The sequence below is a fragment of the Dipodomys merriami genome, unplaced genomic scaffold (assembly GCF_024711535.1).
Source record: "Dipodomys merriami isolate MVZ:Mamm:240054 unplaced genomic scaffold, mDipMer1.0.p SCAF_7, whole genome shotgun sequence".
Taxonomy (NCBI): domain Eukaryota; kingdom Metazoa; phylum Chordata; class Mammalia; order Rodentia; family Heteromyidae; genus Dipodomys; species Dipodomys merriami.
In genome coordinates, this window is record NW_027206290.1 from 39,057,516 (window position 1) to 39,080,708 (window position 23,193).

The 23,193-nt window shown below is 51.9% G+C and overlaps 1 protein-coding gene across 1 annotated transcript; it reads right to left on the reverse strand.

The window, feature by feature from the left end:
* Positions 1-4,438: 4,438 nt before the first annotated feature.
* Positions 4,439-22,587, reverse strand: Tspan2 (tetraspanin 2). Its single transcript, XM_070006411.1, has 8 exons — positions 22,485-22,587; positions 14,228-14,330; positions 11,102-11,199; positions 10,062-10,136; positions 8,206-8,304; positions 7,642-7,713; positions 6,508-6,591; positions 4,439-5,596 (listed from the first exon to the last, which is right to left on the reverse strand). The coding sequence occupies exons 1-8, from the start codon at positions 22,551-22,553 to the stop codon at positions 5,531-5,533; spliced, it is 666 nt and encodes a 221-aa protein (XP_069862512.1). The 5' UTR covers positions 22,554-22,587; the 3' UTR covers positions 4,439-5,530.
* Between the last annotated feature and the right edge of the window lie 606 nt (positions 22,588-23,193).

Here is a 23,193-nt window from a genome sequence, read left to right on the forward strand (position 1 = left end):
TTCATTTTCTCAACTATTCTTGAAAGTAGAGTTGTCCAAGATATAAAGTCCTTAGGCCAGAGCCTAGGGATTGGTGCAGCAATAATAACTTGTCTCAACTGGATTCAGAAACTTTGAGACAGTGAGGTTCTTTGAAGACTCTTGAGTCATTTAGATTTACGAAAGAGAGAATGGCCAGTGGCAGGTGGCTCACGCCTATAATCCTAGCTACTTAGGAGGCTGAAATTTTAGGATTGTGGTTCAAAGCCAGCCTGGGCAGGAAAGTCCATGAGACTCCTATCTCCAATAAACCCACCAGAAAACTGAAAGTGGCGCCGTAGTTCAAGTGGTAGAGCTCTCGCCTTGAGCTGAAGAGCTGAGGATAGCACCCAGGCCCAGAGTTCAAGCCCCACGACTGACCAAAAAAAAAAAAAGAGAATGGTTAGAGCACTTAGGAATAGAAAGGTATCCAATAGAAAACTAGAACATTAAAGAGTAGCTATGTTGGCAGGGAGCAGCATGGTTCTTTCTGGTAACTGGCAATTCTAATGACAGTCTTCTCCTCAGAGAAAAATTGTCATCTTTCTCATTGTGTTAACTCTGAGTCTAAATACAATAACAATTCTTTGAGCAAGTAATTTCACTCTACCCCATTGTCCCATGTTGGAATTTTCTCTGCCCTCTCATCTTTGGAAATAATCCTTCTTTCTCCCTCTCTCTCTCCTCTGAGCCCCCTTCCCCCAGCACCCTCTTTCTATCCACTGTCTGCATAGAACAGTCATGTGTTGACTTTTGGGGGGTTCTTGGTACCTGCTTTCTGTCTCAGGGGTTTGAGTGGGGCTGGCAGGGTGGCCATGCTACTGAGGCTCTGTCACCCCCTACTGGTTAAGGATGCAATCCCTTCCAGAGGGGACTGCTCCCACAACCTTTATTTTAACTGAAAGAAGGAAAAGTACTTGGCTCTTTGGAGTCCTTGTATTGACAGAAGTTGAGCCTAGAGCTACTGCTGAACTTCTTAGGTTTCTCTTGGAAACATCCACAATGGGGTAGGGGAACCAAACCAGATGATAAGAGACTAAGGAGAGACAATATCGCAGCCTAAAGCAGCCAGCTCCATCCTTCAAGAAATGTCACTTTTCTAATCTGCCCCTTGCACCTGAACTGTCCTGACTTGAGCATCTTTACTACTAGTATCCAAAGATATTTCTGCTTCCATTCCTCATCTCCTTTTCCTGCTTCTTTCTTGAGCCTTCTCATCAGCATGAGAGAGCAGAAAAGAAGCCTATCTGAGCAGTCAGGGCAAAGGCCTTCTCCCATAGAGGTTCTGCATCCCTCACCATGGCCCTGTGCAGTCCTGTGTTCAGATTGTGGGCATCATGTGACCATGGCCTGAGCAGTCACATGTGCAGGCCCCTGGGCATCAGGTGATAGCCCATCGCCTCTGTTCCCTTGCATGTGAACTACCGACTGATTGGATTCCTGAAATGTGTAGGAATGGAACCCAGATGGAGGGGCTAAAGGATGCATGGGGAGCTCATGCACTGGCTACAGCCTGGGATTGGCTCTGGAGGGTGGTACGGCTTGCAAGTTGCAGTTTTTCAGTGTCACTTTGATATTTTTCCATCCTAAATAGATTTTCTTTAAAGCAAGCAGTCTCTCTTGATCCCGTGTAATCTATTTATTGCTTGAATTTTTATTCTAGCTTTGTGTGTGTGTGTGTAAGAGCCAAAAATCCTAACCACCTACTTCCCTATTCTCTTTTCAGTATATTGCACTTTGGCTTCCACTTGTAGCCTTTCTTGAAACTTCTCAATAAAGGCAATGATGGTCCAGCACAAAGGACACCTGCTGCCATGACCTCTCTGTTTCCCCACAGGTCTGGTGGAGGCCACCTATCTGCATAAACTATTCCTTTAATCAGCCCTAGTGAGGATGAAATCAATCTTCTCTGTTTCATTGAGCCTTTTCTTTCTGCCCTTCTCCATAGGGATTCAGAATCCATGCTGTGGTCTGTAGTTGACAAGAGGAGTGTAGTTCTGGACTGGATGCTGTGAGGTGAAGATTCTAAACTTTGAATGGAGGGCTAGAGTTTTAATAGCCTTGTATCTTATGGACCCTTGGGATACTGTTAATGTAAGAAGCTATTGCCGGGCACCTGTGGCTCATGCCTGTAATCCTAGCTATTCAGGAGGCTGAGAATTGAGGATCACTGTTTGAAGCCAGCCAAGGCAGAAAAGTCCCTGTAAGATTCTTATCTCAAGTTTACTACTCAAAAACCAGAAGTGGAGCTGTGGCGCAAAGTGATGAGTACTAGCCTTGAGCAAAACGAGCTCAGGGATAGCATCTAGGCCCTGAGTTCAAGCCCCATGACTGACAAAACAGGTGGGGGGCTATATTAAGGATTTTTAAGATCAACTCAAGCAATTTCAGAATATAGAAAATTTTAATCTGAAATAAAATATTTTATCATGAAGTTTTAATTGAGGGTCTGGGCATGAGAAACTTAAGAAAATGTTTGGTCTGATCTCCAGTTAGTTCAGGTAAATAGAGATGATTGAAAAGGTATGCATACATATATGTGCAAGTGTATGTACATACAGACCCATATAAACCCATGTACATGTCTTCATATCACATGTGTATGTACTCCAGATAGGTATTCAACATATGTTTTTTCTAAATCTATAAGAATAATATATGTAGACAAAACTCTATACATTTAGTACACATGTATATATAGGCACACCTGTGTGTGGCCATATAGGAGTATATATATATGTAAGTGCACATACATAGGCACATGTGACATATGCATATGTGTACGCACATATAGTGCTCTGTATAGACATCTCTGACTTACTCATATGGCAGCACTGGGGTTTGAACTGAGGGTCTCATTCCAATAACAGGGGCTGTATTACTTAAGCCACACCCTGTTAAGTATTATGGGCTTCTTGAGTTCGTTGAAACAGAATAAAACTCCTGTAGAACTGGACACACTGCTGAGCTGGATGGACCTCAGTATTCACTTAGTTCCTGTCTTCAGGAAGACAGATAAACAAAATCTACTAAGAGAGATGGACTATTCTTTGCTTCAAATATTACATTTATCTGCTCCTGGGGTACAAACATACACTTTATGATGTGATTTTTTTTTTTTTTTTTTTTTTTTTTTGCTGGTACTGGGACTTGAGCTTAGGACCTCACACTATCACTTGGGTTGTTTTGCTCAAGGCTGGTGCTCTACCACTTGAGCCACACCTCTACTTCTGGCTTTTTAGTAGTTAATCGGAAATAATAGTCTCACAGATTTGTCTGCCCAGGCTGGTCTTGAGCCCCAGTCCTCAAATCTCAGTCTCCTGAGTAGCCAGGATTATAGGCATGAGCCACCAGTGCCCCACTCATGATAATCTTTTCTTTACCTACAGACACAGCAAAGTACACATAGTGAGCATACACAGCTCCAATTATTTTTCTAGAAGAGTCTTCTCCAATGTGAGAGGCAATAGCAAGCATGTCTGGAAGGGAAGTAAGCTCTCTGGATGCAAGGCTATTTCTGACACTGGATCCTTTCAGCAAAATGGTTTCTTAGTTTCTTGGGAACCTCTCATTTCTTCGAGAACACACTGAAGGGCTGGGAAGGTGGCTCAGTGGTAGAGTGCTTGCCTTGCATGCATGAGGCCCTGGGTTCAATTCCTCAGCTCCACATAAGCAGAAAAAAAAAGCCGGAAGTGGTGCTGTGGCTCAAATGGTATAGTGCTAGTCTTGAGCTGAAGAGCTGAGGGACAGCGCCCAAGCCCAGAGTTCAGGCCCCATAACTGGACCCCCCCCCCCAAAAAAAAAAGAGAACATGCTGAAGTTTGCACTCTCACAAGCACAGAGCCTCTTATAGGAACTAAGGAGTCCCCAGTTTCCCTCCTGTGGGGCCTTTTAACATGCAAATTAAGAGAAAGCCCATAACTGACTAAGTGTAACAAGGTGTTAAAAATGACTAGCAAACAGACCCAGTAAGATCCTAACTTTGGGCTGGATACCAGTGGCTCATGCCTATAATCCTAGCTACTCAGGAGGCTGAAATCTGAGGGTCACAGTTCAAAGCCAGCCCAGGCAGGAAAGTCCATGAGACTCTTACCTCCAATTAACCACCAGAAAACCAGAAGTGGTGCTGTGGCTCAAGTGGTAGAGTGCTAGCCTTGAGCAAAAAAGCTCAGGGACAGTGCCCAGGCCCTGAGTTCAAGCCTCACAATTGACAAAAAAAAAAAAAAAAAAAAAAAAATCCTGTTTGGCTTTATCCACCTAAAAACAAGTATTAAGACTATAAAAGAACCGGAACATACTATTTTCACAGGAGATTTGCAGAGAAAGCACATCTTTACATTGTGTCCTTGTGAATGTTTGTTTCTTTAGCATGTCTCAGTGTGTGTATTATTTCACTTTGGCCAAGGATGCTCATAAGGTATCAGTTATGAAGGACTTGTTTTATTTATTTGAGGTGGTAAAAACTATAGTTCTTAATCTAAAAAGAAGTATTCTCTGGGAAATAAATAAGAAAAAATATGTTAATAAAAAACAACTAGAAAAAAATGTAAATTCAAGTCTGAGGTATTTCAAAGAAAGTGCCCGTAAAAATTCTCCTTCCCAAAATTGACAACTCCAGACCTCTTGCTTTGGTCTTTCTGTACTCACATGCGGAGAGTCTGAGATAAAAAGCCCTTTTTGAGGAGGTGAGGATAGTGGGAAACAGTTTAGTGCAGAGCCAGAAAAGGGATGGAATAAAGTCACACTTCATGTCTTTTTAGAAGACCAAAAATATTTCCTTAAAATTTGCCCATTTTTCTTTTAGCCTAAAAACACTTTTATAGGGCACATGCGTATGTGATCTACTCTTTCTAGAGGGAGGTTATTTACTTAGTTTTTTAATACTGGGAATCATTACTTGTTCAAATTAGATTTTCCACGCTATGTTTAATTTTGAAGAAGGGTTTGGTTCTAAGCTGTGGTTTACTGTAGTCGGGGGTGAGCATGTATAAATTAAAAGAAATACCCCAAACCCTTATTTCTGAACTGAAACATTGATTTTGACACAAATCTGTCTCCCAATCTCTAAAACTCATTGTTTTCATTAAGTAGAAATCCTACCACTTCTATGTGCATTTAACTTTTGTAGCTGAAGTCTGAGAAACTGATTTACTGTTATTTTTTTTAATACCCAGGTTTCTCAAACCTTTTTGATCATTTCTAAAGTTAAATAGGTTGTTCCTCTAATACAACAAGAACCAGGAATTCCCAGCAGATAGATTTCATTCTTATCACAAATGCATATACCAGAAACACACAGCTCGCACGTGAAAATGTTCTCAGTCAGCATTCACAGACATTCTTTCCAGGAGAACCCCAGTAATGAGTCAGACATCCATACATGTGCAAATGTACAACTGGCAGCAAATTATTTTCAACCCCATTGTCCTGTGCATATCAAAAAGGAACCAAGACAGCTCTGTGACATTCAGTACGAGAGTTCTAGATTGCCATGTTCGTGCTCAAGTTAGCTTCAGATCACGTCCCGTGAGTTTCGTATTGCACAGCAAAGGACCATGCTGAATATCATGCCGAAGATCTGAAATAGACAGACCTGCTCATTAAGGACAGCCAGACAGGGTTCAACTGTCAAAAAGGCAGCAAACTGCTGAGCCATTTCAAGTCAATGCATGATTACAACCAAGGATGAGGCTTGCAGTAATGCTTTGTATGTAATATCCCATTTGTTTTTCACAATAGTCTTAGAAAGTTGGTGTGTTTAATATCCCCACGTTAAGGCTGGGCACTGGTAATGTGCCTGAGGCTGAGATATGAGGGTCTGAGGATCATGGTTCAAAGGCAGCCCAGGCAAGAAAATCAGCAACACTCTTATCTTCAATTAACCACCAAACAAACAAACCTGAAGTGGAGCTGTGGCTCAAGTAGGAGAGTAATAGCCTTGAGCACAGCTATTATGCCTATGCCCCGAGTTCAAGCCTTAGGAGTTCAAGCCTTAGGCCTGGCACAAACACACATACTTTATAGATAAGGAAATTGCGAAATAGAGAAATGAAGCAACTTTCCTATAATTCCAGGACTTCTGTAAGTACTGGAGCAAGCAGTGGAGTCAGATGTTATGTGAAAACTCTCCCTGTTGAGCTATCCCCTGTGCTGCCTCTTCAAAGCAGAGAGGACAGAGTCACCTCCTAACATATTTCCTTGAATTGAAAACTTGCCTAGGTCAGGGCTGGTGTGCTGACAATGGAGGTCACCACAATGCAAAGACAGTATCCTAGTCAGGACAACACTAAAGTCTGTATGTTTACAGGGCTACTGATGGGTAGACTTCGTTTTTGTTCTTTGAAGACTGCTATGAGTCCCTGACTCTGTTTTCTATGGCAATTGTCCCTTAAGTTACTGTCATCTTATGCTTGAAGAGAAATCAAATGTGAATGTTCAAGGCTTCTTAATGGGTTAAAAAAAATAAAAGAAGTTCTGGAACTCTCTCACCGTGAGGCCTGCAATCCCAACACCGACAATTCCAATGAGCTGTAGCTTCACACGGATGACAGTGTCAATTTCATCAATGCAATTCTGTTTAGGAAGGGAATAAAAGTTAGGAATAGACTGGTTATGTGTGGACCATCCTCACTCCAACCCTTTCCTCCTCTACCGATAGTTCTGCGACTCAATCCACATCAACTCTGCACTCATGCAGACCACTGTCTTCGTAGTATCATCCTGACACCCTTACAGCAAAAGTGTGGTGGGCCGCAGATCCATCCTCTCCTTTTGCACCTGTATGGGCCAGGCGCTGGCAGAATGCTTGGAGGGCAAGAATGCCACAACCTCCCCAGAGGAGGCATTTCTATGGGATCTGAGACAGTTTAGAGTTTGAGGCCTCTTCTTGCTTTCAGCAAATAAGAATAAAGTCCCTTAAAACAACAATTGCTCATGTTTGGTTTTATTGTGTTGATGTTTTGTATCAGTACTGGGGCTTGAACTCAGGACCTTGCTCCCTCACTTGACTTTTTTGCTGAGGGCTGGTACTCTACCACTTGAGCCATACCTCCACTCTAACTTTTTGCTGGTTCATTAGAGATAAGTGCCCAACAAGGCAATCATTATCTATTAAGAAACTGAAAGGCTGGTAAAGGTACATACAAATGAAACAAAGGAAAGCCACACCTCAGGAAAGCCAGGTCTTTGGAATTTGAGAACCTGTCTCTCCTGTGGAGAGTCTGGGTCCAAAGGCCCTCCATGGAAGGGGAGGCAGACAGGGAACAGAAGAAATCACAGCTTTATGATCTTCCTATAACTTCAAATGCTTCTGCTGGAGTCCTCCAAGCTCGGTGTGCACTCACCAGCCAGCACCCAAGGAGCCCTAGTCTACCAAAGAAACCACTGCCCACACCTCTTCCGGCAGCTAGCTGGGTCTGAAATCATCCTCCTTTGTCAAACCCAACCCAAAGATCCCCTTTATGATGAGGAGCCTGCCTCTGGTATAGAAGCACAGCCTACTCTGTCACACCGCTTTGCTTTTATTTGCCACTGAATAAAGAAAGGCCCAGAATGCAGAGGACCCGAGCCTGACGGTGGCCACGGTTTCCACTAGGAGGCGCTGGCATGTGGGAAGAGGCTTACCTTATGGCCTGGAAGCTCCCTGGGGCACGTGGATTGGACCTGTTCAGAACTTTCTTTTCCGCAACACTGAAACTGAAGAAGACAAGAGGCTTTAGGATAGCTCGGCAGCGACTATCTGGCCTACTCTTCTGGCTGGGGCCTTCTCATCTACGGTTCCCCAGGGAAGGCCAACATAGTCTCCCCAGGGCTAAGACAAGAGGCTGCTACTTCATTTTACTGATTTTATTTCTATTCCTTTCTGCTTGGTTTCTTCTGCTGGCACTGGGGCTTGAACTCAGAGTTTTGTGCTCTCACTTGGCTCGCTTGCTTATGGCTGGTGTTCTACTACTTGAGCCATACCTTGAGTCTAGCTTTTCGTTGGTTAACTGGAAATGGAGCCTAACAGACTTTTTCTGCCCAGGTTGGCTTTAAAACTCAATTGTCCCATCTCAGCCTCCTGAGGAGTAAGGATTATAGGCCTGGGCCACTAGCTGTGTTTATTTTTAGTCTAGATGATGAACAAGAAGTTGGCGTGTGCTCAATCTTCAGAAGACGGTACGTCAAGGGTAAAGTGAAGGAACTCACCGCAGAGTGGAAGATGATAAGCGTTCCATTTCCCCTTTCCCTGTCTTTAAGGTAATCGCTGTAAGCCTCTTCATACATGGTCTGCACGTGTCTTATAGCCTGCAAAAACACCAGGAAAAGAAAGGCACACGGGAGGGAAGTGTCCAACAGTCACCCCTCTCCATGCCTTCCACGTGCTTCCTGGTGCTTTAAGAGGGGTCAGCATTGATGGAGCGGAACACAGGTCCTGGATGTCCTACGATGCAGTGGAGCCCTGCAAGACTGGCTAGCCAGCAACGGGGTTCACACACTAGAGACATTTCCCAGCACAAAGGCTCCCGATACTGGCAGGGCTTTAGCACCAATGGGGCCCGGGTTCCTAGGCTCCACCTGGGGGTTTTGCTGCCCTGCTGGTTGGAACCAGCATTCAGAAGGGGAGGTGTGGCTCAAGTGACAGAGTGCCAGCCTACAGCAAAAAAAAAAAAGCTAAGGGAGAGTTTGAGTTCAAGCCCCAGGAGCAAGCACCAAAAATAAGTAAGTTGTTCATTGCTAAGGAAGACTATACATTCAAGTACCATGGAGAGCTTAGGTAATGCTTTCTGTGGTATAAAGGCATATGACCCAAATTCACAGAAATTTCAAGAAGTCCTGAGATCTAGTTTCAGTTCTTCCTAGAGCTGGATATAGCCAGCTGTGTTAGAAGCACATGCAAAGGAGGTGACATTCACTTGTTTCACAGGTGACATTTACTCAGTTTACCATTTTTTAGCGTTAACTCCATGAGCTGCAATGAAAGCTTAGGAATTAACCTGCGATGTGGCAGGCACATGTCAGGTTCCATTCTGCTTAAGCCTGCCCATGTTTACCCTCTGAGAAAGCCTCTTCCTTTATGGGTTCCCCTGAGAACCATTCTGGACACTGAGGCGTGGGGCAGCAAGTCTAGACCACTTCTAGTCAGGTTTGTCTTTGGCAAACTTTAGAACAAAGGACCAGCTGATGAAGATGAGAATTAAGGTTGTCCCCCGCCCCCCCATCCCTTTGGCATCTTAAATCTATCATCTAACGCCTTCCTCAGCACTAACTAGGACTAATCTTTGAGGATTTTTTTGTTTTGCTTTATTTTTGGTGCTAGTACTAGGGTTTGAACTCAGGGCACTGTCCTTAGCTTTTTCACTAAAGATTGCTCTACCACTTGATCCACAACTTTATATTTCCAGCTTTTTTGCTGGTTAATTGGAGACAAGAGTATGATGGACTTTTTCCCCTGGACTAGCTTTGAACCTGGATCCTCAGATTTCTTAGCCTCTTTAAGTAGCTAGGATTAAGGCATGAGCCACCAGTGCTCAGCTTCCAAAGCAAGACTAATATTAAAATAGAGATTCTTTTTTTTTTTTTTTTGTCAGTTGTGGGACTTGAACTCTGGGCCTGGCTGCTGTCCCTCAGCTCTTCAGCTCAAGGCGAGTGCTCTACCACTTGAGTCACAGTGCCATTTCTGGCTTTTGGGTGGTTCTTTGGAGATGGGAGTCTCACAGACTTTCCTGTCCAGGGCTGTGCTCCTCAGATCTCAGCCTTCTGAGTAGCTAGGATGACAGGTGTGAGCCACTGGTGCCTGGCTAAGATAGAGATTCTTTAAAAAAAAAAAAAAAAAAGCATAGAGCACTTTATAAATCTAAGGAAAGTTATGAACCAAGTCCCTAGAGAAATCTCTTACTTATGCTCTTACTTATGTGCACTCCAAGGTTAAGAAGTTCCTCTTCTGCGATCATTTGGCCTACTTGGTTTCCTACATTTTTTGGCATGAATATTCTTACATCCTTTTGCCATAAAGAGAATGTAAGCATCATTAACACACAACATTGTAGGTAAGTTTTACTTACTACATCCTTGCCTATAAAAGCAAATACTCCAGTGGTCACTTCAGCAGCAAATATCACCAGCAGGCAGGAAAAAAACTGTTGAGAGAAAATACTAATTTCATTAATTTAATACCTTTCACTTCCACTAGTGTCTTTGGATCTGCTCCACTTGCAGGACATCAGCAGGGAGCGCTGGCCTTTGGGTTCACCCTCTCACTCACTCCCCACGCACCCACGGGGCATCTGTCCATTAGGTACCTCACCACACCAGGCCATTAGGTACCTCACCACACCAGGCACACATGGTAAACATGGTGCCAATGTCTCTGCTGTTGCTAAGGTGAGATGGGCAGGGAAAGAAATACAAATGAGTCGAGGTTCATCAATGGCATGGAGACGACAGCATTAGAGCGGTGTCTGGACCCTGCATGTGCAGCAGAGATGCTCTGCAGAGGACAAGAATAAGGGCTGGGGGCCGTCACCAGGGCCATCACCGGGGTGGCTGACTGGGCAACTGTGGCGGGAGCTTTGTGGGCTGAGAGGCTTCTCTGAGCAGAAGGACAGGGCATGGGTGAGGAGGGTGTGGGTGAAGGGTGTGGGTGAGGGATAAAGAGGAGTGTGCTGTGAGGTGTGGTCTTAGGGGTGTGGGGTAAAGAGGGGTGTGAGGTGAGGGGTGTAGGTAAAGAGGGGTGTGGGTGAGGGGGGTAGGGTGGGGGTGGGGATATGGTTGAGGGGTAGGGGTGTGGGTGAGGTGTGGGGTGAGGGGTGATCCTCAGATCTCAGCCTCCTGAGTTAGCTACTCAGGTGTGAGCCACCAGCGCCCAGCTGCTTTTTATGTGATTGTTGTTGTTACTGTCGTTATTATTATTGTTCATAGAGGCTGTGGTCACACCAGCCACAGAGGGACGTCCACTACATCGCGGTCCTGGCCAGCAGTGCGGTTCCCTGAGACGGGCCTCGGTGGAACTGTGCCGCTCCCGCCAGGGGTCAACCCAGAGACGCGGGCCCTCGCGGCCCCGAGCCAGGACCCCGCCGCCCTGCTGCCCGCGAGCCCCACTTACGGATCCCAGCACGCACTGGGACTCCCGCACGGCTCCGCAGCACCCGAAGAAACCCATGGCCATCATCAGGGTCCCTGCGCCGACCAGCACGTAGAGGCCTGTGGACAAGAGGGGGCCGGGTCAGCGCGCGGGATACGCCCAGGCCGAGGGCACGCCCGCCGCCGCCACGCCCACCACCAGGACTCTGCCACGCCCCCACTGCCACGCCCACAGCGGCCTCTGCCACGCCCACCAACCCTCGTGCTCGGCCCTGTAGCTGTGCGCATTTAACCTGGGCCTCGTAGGCCAGGCGTCCCGGGCTTGGCTTTGCTCGCTTTGTGCGGGATCTTGTGCGGGATCGGGGCTTGGACCAGGGCCTCCGCTTTTTGCCCAGGACGGGCGCCGCCCCGCCAGAGTACCACGTCGCCTTGGGTTTCTCTGCTGGGTCCCCGAAGACCGCAGTTTGTATCTGCTGCCCGGGCAGGCCTTGAACCGCCATCCTCGGACCTCGGCCTCCTGGGCTGTAGGTGACCGGCCTGAGCCCCCGGCGCCAGCCTCACACTTGAGGCAGGCAAAATGGATTCTAGAAAGTGCGGCAGCCTAGCCCGGGTCTCAGGTCTGAGAAGTCCTGCCCAGGCCAGAGGCCCGCCTCCCCCTGCCTCCCCCTTCCTCCCTCTTCCTCCAGATCCAGATAAGGCAACACAATGGGTTGGCGGGAGCCCACCTCGGCTGCCTCCGTTTCCTCTCCTGCATTTTACTCCAGTGAGTCACCGGGACAGCTGGGCGGTGCCGGGCTGCGGGGCAGTCTGTGTCCCCCTTCCCGCCCACCTGGCTGGGGCGCAGGCCGCCCCTACTGCCCCTCGGGAGGGCGAGGCGCCCGCCTCTGGCCCGGGCCCCACGGAAGACCCCGGCCCTCGCTGCCTCGGGAGGCTGTGGGTCGGGTGAGGAGCCGGCCACTAGATGCGCTCGAGTGGCGCTGAAGACGCGAAGAGCAGGCGGCTCAGGAAGTGGAGCGCCAGCCCTGAGCGGGGAGAACGTGAGGCCCTGGGTTCGAGAGCCGGTACTGGGGCGCGCACGCATGGTGGAGCCCCCGTGGGCAGCCAGGTGTGGCCCGGCCGTCTCCGCGGTGTGGTCCGCAGGTCCTTTCACATCCCCGCCACCCCCTTGTCACCCAGAACACCGCCGCACTGAAGGCGGCCGCCCCCCCCCCCCCCCGGCCGGAGCCGGACGCGCAGCCCCACGGACCGCGAGTGTTTGTACTCGTGTCACACCCGCTAGACGGACTGGGCCGCCTCGGCGCGGCTTCCTCCTGAGAACTAGCAACCAGCGTGGAGGACCGGGAAGGTGCGGTGCTCACCTCGCAGGCATGAGGCCCTGGGTTCGATTCCTCAGCACCACATCAGCAGAAAAAGCCAGAGGTAGTGCTGTGGCTCAAGTGGTAGAGCGCTGGCCCAGAGTTCAGGCCCCATGACTGACCAGAAAAAGAAAAAGAAAAGCAAAAGCGTGGAGGTGTGGAAGCCATGGTTGCGGGCCAGGAAGTGGGGATCTCAGCCTGTTAGGTTTGGCCTTCTGGAAAGACCGTGCTGGCCTTGTGCCATAGGCTGCCCGGGCAGCAGCAGTCAGTGAGGACAGGAAACCCAACCTCAAGACTGCTCCTGGCCAGTCCTGGCCAGTCCGCGCTGAAGGAGGCAGGCCAGCCTGACATCCAGCGCGGAAGGTGGCAGGCCAGTCTCACGTCTAGCAGGGAAGGATGCAGGCCAACCCCACGTCCAGCCCCAAAGGCCACTTTCCCCACATCCAGCCACAAGCCAAGCCCAGCCCTCGCTCTGATGGCATGGAGAGATGACTGCCCTGGAGGAGGCGGCCCCTGTGTGTGCAGGCAACCCCTGGAGAAGCTGGCTCAAATCCTCTGCCTGCAGACATGACCTCACAGGTGCCCCTCTGTACAACTGGACCCTGGGGCGTCTGCCCATCAAAAGCACACCCCGAAAAAGGCTGGGTAGAAGTTGGGGGGTGGGGGGAGGCAGGCTACCGAACCCAGGAGGCCTGTGGTGGCTGAGACTAGGATGGAGACCATCCAGGGGCCCTGGCTGCTCACCCAGCGCCAGCACCGCCCCTGCCAGCCTCTGAAGCCAAGGGACACAGGTGCACTGATCTAGGAACAGTACAGGGGAGGGGGGAGAGTTGTGTGTGGGGGCGGGTGTCTGACAGGCTGTCCATCCTCTCCTGCTTTTTGGTATGACTCTGGAGCCTGGGACTGTGCTGGCTGGTGGACTGTATTTAGATTATATTGATCTGGTGGATTAATTGTATTAGATTATACTTAGGTTATATTGGTAGGTTACATTTTTTTTCTTCCATGGAAGAACCTACAAACAATAGGGGACTTCTGCTCCAATTGTAACATCCAAGAAATTAACCATGAAGAGATTTTTAGGATAAACAGACATTTATTACCATTCAGAGTGCTGTGACTCTTCTAGATTTCACCTAACACAGGTCTCACTCATGGTCTGTCTTTATATTTTTATTTTTTTGTGCCAGTCTTAGCGCTTGAACTCAGGAGCAGCACTGTCCCTTAGCTTTATGTACTCAAGGCTGGTGCTCTACCACTTGGGCCACAGCTGACTTCTGGCTTTTTGCTGAATATTTGGAGCTAAGGGCTGGCTTTGTTTGAACTGTAATCCTTAGACCTTAGCCTCCTGAGTAGCTAGGATTACAGGTGTGAGCCACCGGTAGGGCTAGTTTGACTTTCAGAATTTATTCAGGGGATAAGAGGTGTTGGTGAATATTTATGTATTTATGCCAGTCCTGGGGCTTGAACCCAGGACCTGGAAACTGTCTCTGGGCTGCTTTTGCTCAAAGCTAGCTCTCTACCACTTGAGCCACCTTCCTAGGCCCTCGTTGTGATTTTTTTTTTTTTTTTTTTTGGTCAGTCATGAACTCTGGGCCTGGGCAGTCTTAGGAGTGAAAAGAGAGGGGCTGTGTGTGGGTGTGACCCTCTCCCCCAGTGCCCGTGTCTGTCCACAGGCCACGTGGGGCTGCCGTGTGGGCTTGGCCCTCTCTCCCTGCCCCTCCCCCAGAGCCTAGAAGGTTTCCACACCAGGCTTTAGCAGTCCATGTCAGGCTTAGGCAGCCACCACTCACCCACGTGGAGATGCTCTGGGTACTTGTCCTCCGATGGTAAGTCCTTTGTGGAGCCTCCAAACCGAAACCACAGTCCAAATGCAATGACGGCTGAGCCGGCCAGCTGAAAGGCAAACCACAAGGCATTAGACGGGACGGGACAGGGCGTGACACACCTGGACGGGGTGGGATGCCGGGTACCTGGGCTGCCATGCACCGTTCGGGGGAGGAGAGCCCCCCTCGGGGCCTGTGGTCAGCACTGAACTTTGCTGGTCTCTATGCCAAAGCTGCTGGCAGGCCGTGGCGGGGTGGGGAGTGGTGCACCTCCCTGGCATCTATGCCCTGCCTGTCCCTACACCCCCCCTCACAGCAGCCAGCTTCCGTGCCAGGTCACTAAGCACAAAATGAACTCCAAGACCTGGTGCACCCACTTTTCTGAGTTAGATGTGCCAACTCTGTGCCCACCCACAGTCCTCCAGGGAGTCTCCAATTAGAGGGTCACCTTCCCAGCCCCCGCTTCTACAGGCAGCATCTGGGCCTGGTCCCCGCCACCCCCCCCAGTTGCTATTTTGAGTATCCATGGAAAGTGAGGAAGGAAAAAAAATACTTCTCTGAAAAAGCCTGGTCTGTGCACTGTGCGGCTCCCAGAGCGGCCGGCAGCCAGTGCCCCGCACCCTTCCCCCCGCCCCCCAGGGCTGGCATCTACACTGGCAGCAGTGTTCTGCTGTCAGAGCACCTTCACAGCCACGCTGCCCTCCCAGACACCACGCTAGAGTATCACCCATTCACCCATTCACATGCACTCCCTGGGCACCTTCTGGGCAAGAGGCACTACGGGAAAATAAGCAAGAGATACAAAAATATCTTCCTGCGTCCACTGCCCCAGCTCCCACCAAACAAGGGAAGGGAGAGGCTGCCTGTGCCCCAGATGGGACAAGAACCCTGAGATGTTGGCAGCAGGAAGACAACAGGAGGAATCGGAGAAGAGGGAAAGGCCCTGGCCAGGTCAGACAGCCTGGGTACCAGCATCAGATTCCAGCTGCACTTTGTGAAGCTTCCAGTGCCAGCCCCAAGGGCTGGAATTCCAGGCATGCTGTCCCTCTTCACCTTCTGTCCCCCACGGCCAAGATTCCCAGCTTGGGGTCTTCAGAAAAGTAGCAGCATTCAGTGGGGTGCTCGAGGGGCCTGCTGGGAATACCAAAAGGTTTCCAGCCTCAGATGAAGGCGCGAGTTAAGACAGCATGAGGGATGGGGCGTCCAGGGAAACCCTGGCTCCCCCGCCTGGGGGCGGGAAGGGGCAGCCTGGCTAGGAAACAGAGGAAGAAAAAACCGTGTGTAAACATGCACTAGATTTATCTTTGGAGGGTCAGGTTACAGGTGGCTTTCTCCCTGTCCATAGTTTCCAAGTGTTGAGAGTGAGGCACGAAATTACTCTACCAAGCTTAAAAACAGACTTTTCCAAGAAGCCTTGCATGGTCATTTTGATGTTCAGTGTGGAAAATGCAGGCAGTTTTTCTGGGCACCAGCTCCAGGGTGGTGGCTGTGGCTCCACAGGCCGTGGGGGGGGGCACGGAACCCCGAGGGAGGTGCCTGTCCCGGGACAGATCTGCTTAGCAGAGCCTCAAGGTAGGCGCCCCCCCCCCCAAGGTGACCCTCTCCATGCGGCCCTGACGGGAAAGGCCATTTCCAAAGCACCATCTATTGACAGAGGCTGGGAGCCAAGCGGGCAGCCACCGGGCAGACTGGAGGAGGTGGCCGGTCCCAGGGTCACCCCACCCCCAGGCCACATTTTTGGAATCTCTGTCTACAGACTCTAATTTATGGCCGTCTGGAATCGTCTTTCCAGACGGAATCCATTTGTCCAGCGCTGGCACAGATGGGTTTGATGCATAATGGAAAATTAAAAGAGAGGTTGCGATTTAAAGCCCTGGAACGCTGGCTCTCTGTGCCCCCCCCCCCCCACCACCACACGGGTTTCCTCCTTGTCAAGGAGCTGTGGCTGCGCTGGACCACGCCCTCTGAGGGATTCCTCCCACCGCGGTGGCGAGGAAATACCAGGCGATGTTGGGGCAGCAGTGACAGTGGCTCTGCTTTGCAGAGAGACGGAGCAGAGACCATGGAGCTGCTCCTTCTCCTCCTCTTCCTCCTCCTCTTCCTCTCCTTCTTGTTCTGAGCTTGAACTCAGGGCCTGGGCATTGTCACTGAGCTTTTTCTGCTCAAGGCTGGTGCTCTACCCCTTGAGCCACAGCTCCACTTCTGGCTTTTTGTTGGTTACATGGAGATAAGAGTCTCACAGACTTTCCTGCCCGGGCTGCCTTTGAACCACGATCCTCAGAGCTCAGCCTCCTGAGTAGCTGGGATGACAGGTGTGAACCACCTGGCCCAGAGATAATTCTTTAAGAGCTGGCTCTACCAGTCGGCTTAGCTCCACTCCTGGAAACCAGCCAACCAGACCACCAAGAGCAAGTGCTGCCACTCTTGGACCAGACACCTGGCAGAAGCACCCCGGGGGCCTTCTGAGCACCTGTGGCTCACAGCTGGGGTGGGCAGCCAGAGCTTCCCTTCCTTCTCCCGCCAGGACCAGAACCCCCTCCTCCACACTGGCCCACACTCTCCATAGCCAGTGCACTTCCTTGGGAAAGCCTGGCCTGGCCTGGTGTGTGCCTCCCTCTCTCCCTGCTATGTAAATATTTCTGGGGAAGCCAGGTCCTGGTGGCTCACACCTGTCATCCTAGCTACTCAGGAGGCTGAGATCTGAGGATCGTGGTTCAAAGCCAGCACAGGGAAGAAAGTCCGTGAGACTCTTATCTCCAATAAACCACTAGAAAACGAAGTGGTACTGTGGCTCAAATGGTAGAGCACTCGCCTTGAGCTCAGGGACAGCACCGAGGCTCTTGAGTTCAAGCCTCATGGCCAACCTATATATATTTCTGGGGGTCTGAGTTCAGTGAGGGCAGGGGCAGAGGGTCTGTGCCTCACAGGGCAGAGCTGGGGGTGGGACTGTGCAGGGATTGCGCTGAGTCCTTCCAGGTGTGAATACTGAAGTCCTTCCAGGTGTGAATACTGAAGTTCTTCCAAGTGTGAATACTGAAGTCCTTCCAGGTGTGAATAAAGAAGTCCTTCCAGGTGTGAATACTGAAGTCCTTCCAGGTGTGAATGCTGAAGTCCTTCCAGGTGTGAATACTGAAGTCCTTCCAGGTGTGAATGCTGAAGTCCTTCCAGGTGTGAATACTGAAGTCCCGGCCCAGAGCAGTGGGAACTGGGGTTAGGAGGAGTCAGGGTCAGGGCTAGGAGGAGTGCTAGGGGCAGACCTGACGGGACTGTGCTCTCACAGGAAGGGCCACCACAGAGAGAGCCTACTTGCCATGCAGGCAGGTGAGGGATGGGCCATCCCCTCCTGAGGTCCTAGGCTCCCCGGAGAGTACCGCATGTACCACAGCCCACTCTGGGACAAGATCACATGTGGATGGAAAGGACGCTCCAACCTTCCAAATGTGGAGCCAGTGCTCGCTTGGGGGATGGTTCTCCCGGGGATGGTGGGGATGAGCATGCAGGACGTGGCCCTCCAGTGGCAGACGCCTCTGCAGACGTACATTGAGGTTCTCGGCGAACTCCCAAGATTTTACCCATCATGCCATGCAAGTAGTGCTGGCACTCAGATGGTTCTTTCTCAGAAGCCAGGATTTGTTTTCATTAAAAGAAACAGTCGAGCTGAGTGCAGGGCATCAGTGGCTCACACCTGCAAGCTACTCAGGAGGCTGAGATCTGAGGACTAAGGTTCGAAGCCAGCTGGGCAGACAAATTCATGGGACTCTTATCACTCATTAACCACCACAAAGCTGGAGGTAGAGCTGCAGCTCAAGTGGAAGAGCACCAGCCTTGAGTGGAAAAGTCAAGGGGGAGTGCAGATCCCTGTGTTTAAGCACCAGGACCAGCATGGTGGCGCTGCCTGTGCTGTGTCTCTGCCCTCTTCAGACCAGAGACAGTGGTTTTCAAAGAGGAGCGGCAGCTTGTCAGAGGTGCAGACCTTGAGTCGGCATGGATAACTGAAACAGACCTGTGGGCATGTTGGGGTTCGCTGGCGTGGAAGGCTCCTGTGGCCCTCCCTGGGCCCTCACAGCACAGAGGCAGCAGGCAACTGGATAACTGTGATGGAGACTCAGTGTCATATTCCCATTTGCCTCTCCCAGAAGCCTAGGATGAGAGGGCGGAGGCCTCAACAAGGCCCAGTCCCTGCCCCAAGGAGCAAAGATCACACCAGGATAAGCCTTAGTCCAAGACCAAATGTAGATGAAAGGGAGGATTGCATCCTCTGTGTTTTTCAGATGCTAGCACTTAGTAGGACACTAGGTTCATAGTAGATGCTCAGCATGTGTTCTCCAAGTAAGCTGACTGTAGAAGAAGGAATCTGACTCCACATGCTCAATAAGCTCTAAGACTTCCACTGTTCTAAATGCTGATTCTTACCCTTCAAATCCAGTCTCCTGGATGACCAATTTGACTTCCTCACCCGTACGTCTCACATTCAAACTCAACTATTACTAAAGCCTATGGTACTATTTGCTATGTGCACGTAACGTTCTTATGATGTCCCAGATACAACTCATCTGCAAAGTTCACAAATAGAGGTAGGTATGGCATTATACTCAATTCACAGATGAGGAGACCAAGGCTTCTGGTGGTCAAAGAACTTGCTGAAGATCCCTGGGGTGGCAAATGGTGGAGCCAGGAGTAAGAGGCGGGGCGGGGCCAGCATCGTCCATTAAGCTGTGGACTCTTAGTTTTGAATATCTGGGCTCGCAGAACTACTCAAAGTCTCTCAGACCACTGGGATGGCATCTTGGTGCCTCTGGTATCCTTGCTCCTCCTGGCGAGTCTAGGTCCTGTGGCACATGAGAGGAGGCTGGCACGTCCCCCTTCTACCCACCAAGTGGAAATAAGCACCAATGAAGACTCTCCCAACTGGCATTTTGGTGGATTCCCAAAAGGATACTTCCTTTTAGCCTGCTATTCTTCCTTTCTCTTCCCTTCCCTTCCTTTTCTCCTACCCTCCTTTCCTTTGATCTTCCCTTCACCAGTCAAATGTTCAAGCTTTAAAGTTACTGCTAGAAATGTTTCCTAAAGAGGGCAAGCGTTGTTTGAGTTGAACAAAACTATAAACTCTGAGTCAAACTTCTTCCACTGCCAACGAGCTCTGTCTCCACCACCACCTGCCAGACACCACGGAGTGGAAACCCCAACCGCAGCCATCCCCTCGCGACTGCCCGCCAGACCCACAGAGCGGGCCTGTTTCCTGTGGGCGGGAACTCCGGGCCACCGCAGCACAACGATAGGAAAACGCTGAGCAGACAACAATAACGGTGGGATAAACAGCGCCCAGGTCTCTCGGTAAACCAACACATGTGCTGGAAGGGCTGTGCTGCTGTATTTACATTGCTATGCAACAGAGGAAAAACAAGAAGGTGATTTCAATGCAAGGCTCAGACACACAAAGAGCCATCGAGCAGTGTCGGCATGGAGACCTGGCGGATGTCGGACAGGCTCCTGGCCACACACGTACAGAGCAGAACTTAGGGTGCCACCAGCTTTACTTCTGTTTTGAAAAAAAACAGTGGTAAATATAATGGCCAGGGCTCCCTGAACTGCTCTGCTCTGTTTAGGAGACCAGAAGGGGACTGAGTGCCAGTGCTCATGCCTGTCATCCTGGCTACTCAGAAGGCTGAGATCTGAGGATCACAGTTCGAAGCCAGCTGGGGTGGGAAAGTCTGTGGACTCTTATCTCTAACTAACCAGGGAAAAGATAGAAGTAGAAATGTGGCTCAGGTGGTATAGCGCCAGCCTTGAGTGAAAAGCTAAAGGACAGTCAGTGTCCTCAGTTCAAGTCCCAAAGTGGCCATGCATGCACACAGACACACCAGCATGCATGCACACATATATACACAACATCAGGAGTATAGTGGAGAGAAATAAAAATCCAGCCACTAAGTCGGGTGCTGGTGGCTCATACCTGTAATCCTAGCTACTCAGGAGGCTGAGATTTGAGGATCTCGATTCAAAGCCAGCCCGGGCAGGAAAGACTGTGAGACTCCTATCTCCAATAAACCACCAGAAAACCGGAAGTGGCGCTGTGGCTCAAGTGGTAGAGTACTCGCCTTGAGCTGAAGAGCTGAGGGATAGCGCCCAGGCCCAGAGTTCAAGCCCCACGGCCGACAAAAAAAAAAAAAAAAAACAGCCACTAGGCAGGTCTGTGTGCCAAGTTGCAGATCACAAAACACCTGCCCAACTTCTGACACGGCAGGAGGTGCTGTCATGGCGGGGGAGGTGGAGGGTGTCTTCCCTCAGGAGGGCATCATGCGTGTGCACTTGGTATACACCATCACCAGGGGGACCTTCTCCGAAAGGAAGACATCACATGTGCACAGGTTATGCTCCAGGTCATGGCTGGAGCCTGTCTGGCCAGGAAAAGCCCTCCAAGCAGGAAAAACCAACCTCAGAAAGTAGAGCGTGTCTCCAAATCAGGCTCCTTTAGTCTCCCAGGAGGTGGGTCTCTAAGAACCCTACCCCTAACCTGAGAGAGAGCTGCCGTTCCAGCTTCTCCGTGCCAGGTACTGAATGATGAAACACTGAGGAGCCGGGCGCTGATGAGCCTGGAACCCTAGCTGCTCAGGAGGCTCAGATCTGAGGATCAGGATTGGAAGCCAGCTGGGGCAGGAGCTTGTGTGGGTACTGGACTTGAATTCAAGGCTCCAGACTGGCGCTCTACCACCTGAGCCACGCCTCCATTGCCCGCCTTTTCCTAGTTCACTGGAGCTAAGAGTCTCATGGACTTTCCTGCCTGGGTTGTTTTTGAGCTTTGATGCTCAGGTCTCAGCCTGCTGAGTAGCTAGGACTGCAGGTGTGAGCCACCGCCTGGCGGAGAGCAGTGTGTTATAGTTGTGATTATCTGCTTAGTAATTGAGTAGTGGCTCTCAAATCTGACTCTGGATGAAATTCCCTGCATGTGGTGGTGCCAATAGAAGACTAGGCCCTCCCCCTCCTCCCTGCCCTCGCCCCTCCTCTCCCCCACCGCTGATTCAGCCGGTCCAGGGGGGCTGAGGATGTGCGTTTCTGACTAGGAGATGCTGAAGCTGAGTGGGATTCATGTTTGGGAAGAACTGACCGCACAGCTCTGTGAAGCAGCGGGAAGGCGCAACTAACGTCCCATCTCACCAGCTAACCTACTTAAGCCTCTGTGTCCTCCTCTGTAGAAACAGGGAGAGTCGGCTGCACATCACAATGGTCCCGAGGATGAAGCATGGCATGATGAGGGAGTGAGGGTGCACTGCTTTGATACATAAAAATGCAGGACAGATGTTCCACTGGAAAGCAAGGCTCCAGGGCAGCCCAGAGGAAGCTCGAACCCAGGCCCCAGCTTCCAGTCCCGCGGCTTTGGCGTGTGTAGGCAGTGAGAGCGAAGGGCACCCCTGTAGCCCGACATCCATAATTCACAGCTACTAAGATGCACAACATGGGCCTCCAAAAACGCCTCTCCTCATACAGTGTGCGGACAGCACTTCCACGGGCCCTGCCCGGCCCCTCCACACGCGTGTCCCGGCCGCACAAGTGGCGCCCACCCCTGCATGCTCGGTCTCCCGCACTCCTGCAGGAGGTCTCGAACCCCCTGCCCCCCGGGGCCCTGCTGGCACCCCAGCAGCCCTGCTGTGGCCCCGGGGTCTGAGCAGGACACCAGCTGGCCTCCATCTCCAGACCTCTCACGGTTCTCCAGGACCATGGGTCGGGAGACCCTGGGATGGGGGGGAGGGGGGGAGGCGCTGCAACGCCCAGACGTGCATGACTTCATCTTGGGGACGCTGGGGGGAGGGGGACACTGCCCCCTGGAAGCCCCTCCACCCTCCCTGGCCGTGCCCTCTCCTAGTGCCCGGCTTACTCGCTGAGCCAGAGACAGGTGGGCACCCACCTGTCCTGGATGGGGGTCACCCGGCGGGTCCCCGGTGGGCAGGCCAGGGGGGTCACCCGGCGGGTCCCCGGGGCAGCGAAAGGGGGTGTGTCCGGCACGCAGGGGCGGAGACGGGCCCCGGGCTGGGCCAGGGGGAAGACGCCGGACCGCACCTGGAGACACCGGGCCGGAGGATATCCAGGGCCGGGCCGAGCGGGCGGCGTCCCCTCCGCCCGCGCCCGCCCGCGCCCGCCCGCGCCCTTTGTCTGCCGCCCGGCCTCGCCCCGAGCCCCAGCCCCGCTCGCCCGCCCGCGGCCCGGCCGCAGCCCCGGCACCGCTCACCCAGAAGAGCAGGTTGAAGCCAAGCAGCAGGTACTTGATGCACCGCAGGCCCCCGCGGAAGCGCCCCATGCTGCGGCCGCGGCTCAAGTCCTGCCGCCGCCGCCGCCAGCCGGGAGCGCGGCGCCGGCGGGAGGGCGGGGCGTAGCCACCAGAGCGGCGCAGGCGGGGCCCCGCAGGGCGCGGCCGTGGCGGGCGTGGCCTTGTACGGGCGAGGCCACTGGGCCGCGGGCGGGGCGGAAGCCTGGCGTCGGCCCACGGAGGGGGGCGGGGCTACAGGGACGGGGGAGTGGCCACACACGGCCGGGGGCGGGCTCACGAGATGGGTGTGGCAGCCGGGGGCGTGGTCACCGGGATGGGGCGTGTCTACGGGGATGGGCAGGGCCTCATGGCCTGGGCAGAGCCCCAGATGGGGTGGGGCGACAGGCATAAGCAAGTCCTCCCAGGTAGAGCGTGGTCACAGGAATGGGGCGTGTCTACATGGATGGGCGTGGCCTCCAGGATGGGGCGGGCCACAGGGTTAGGGCAGTGGGGCAGGGCCGAGGGGGTCTTGGGCTGGAGTAGCGAGGCCCCGGGCTTTAGCTAGGTTGAGAGCACTGCTTGGTGAGGGGCTGGTGTGGGGTTCCCTCAGTGTCTCTGAGTGGGACACCACCTCCTCCCCTCCTGGGGTGCCCGTCGTGTGTGGGGGTGGGGAGCCCACCGCCCGACAGGG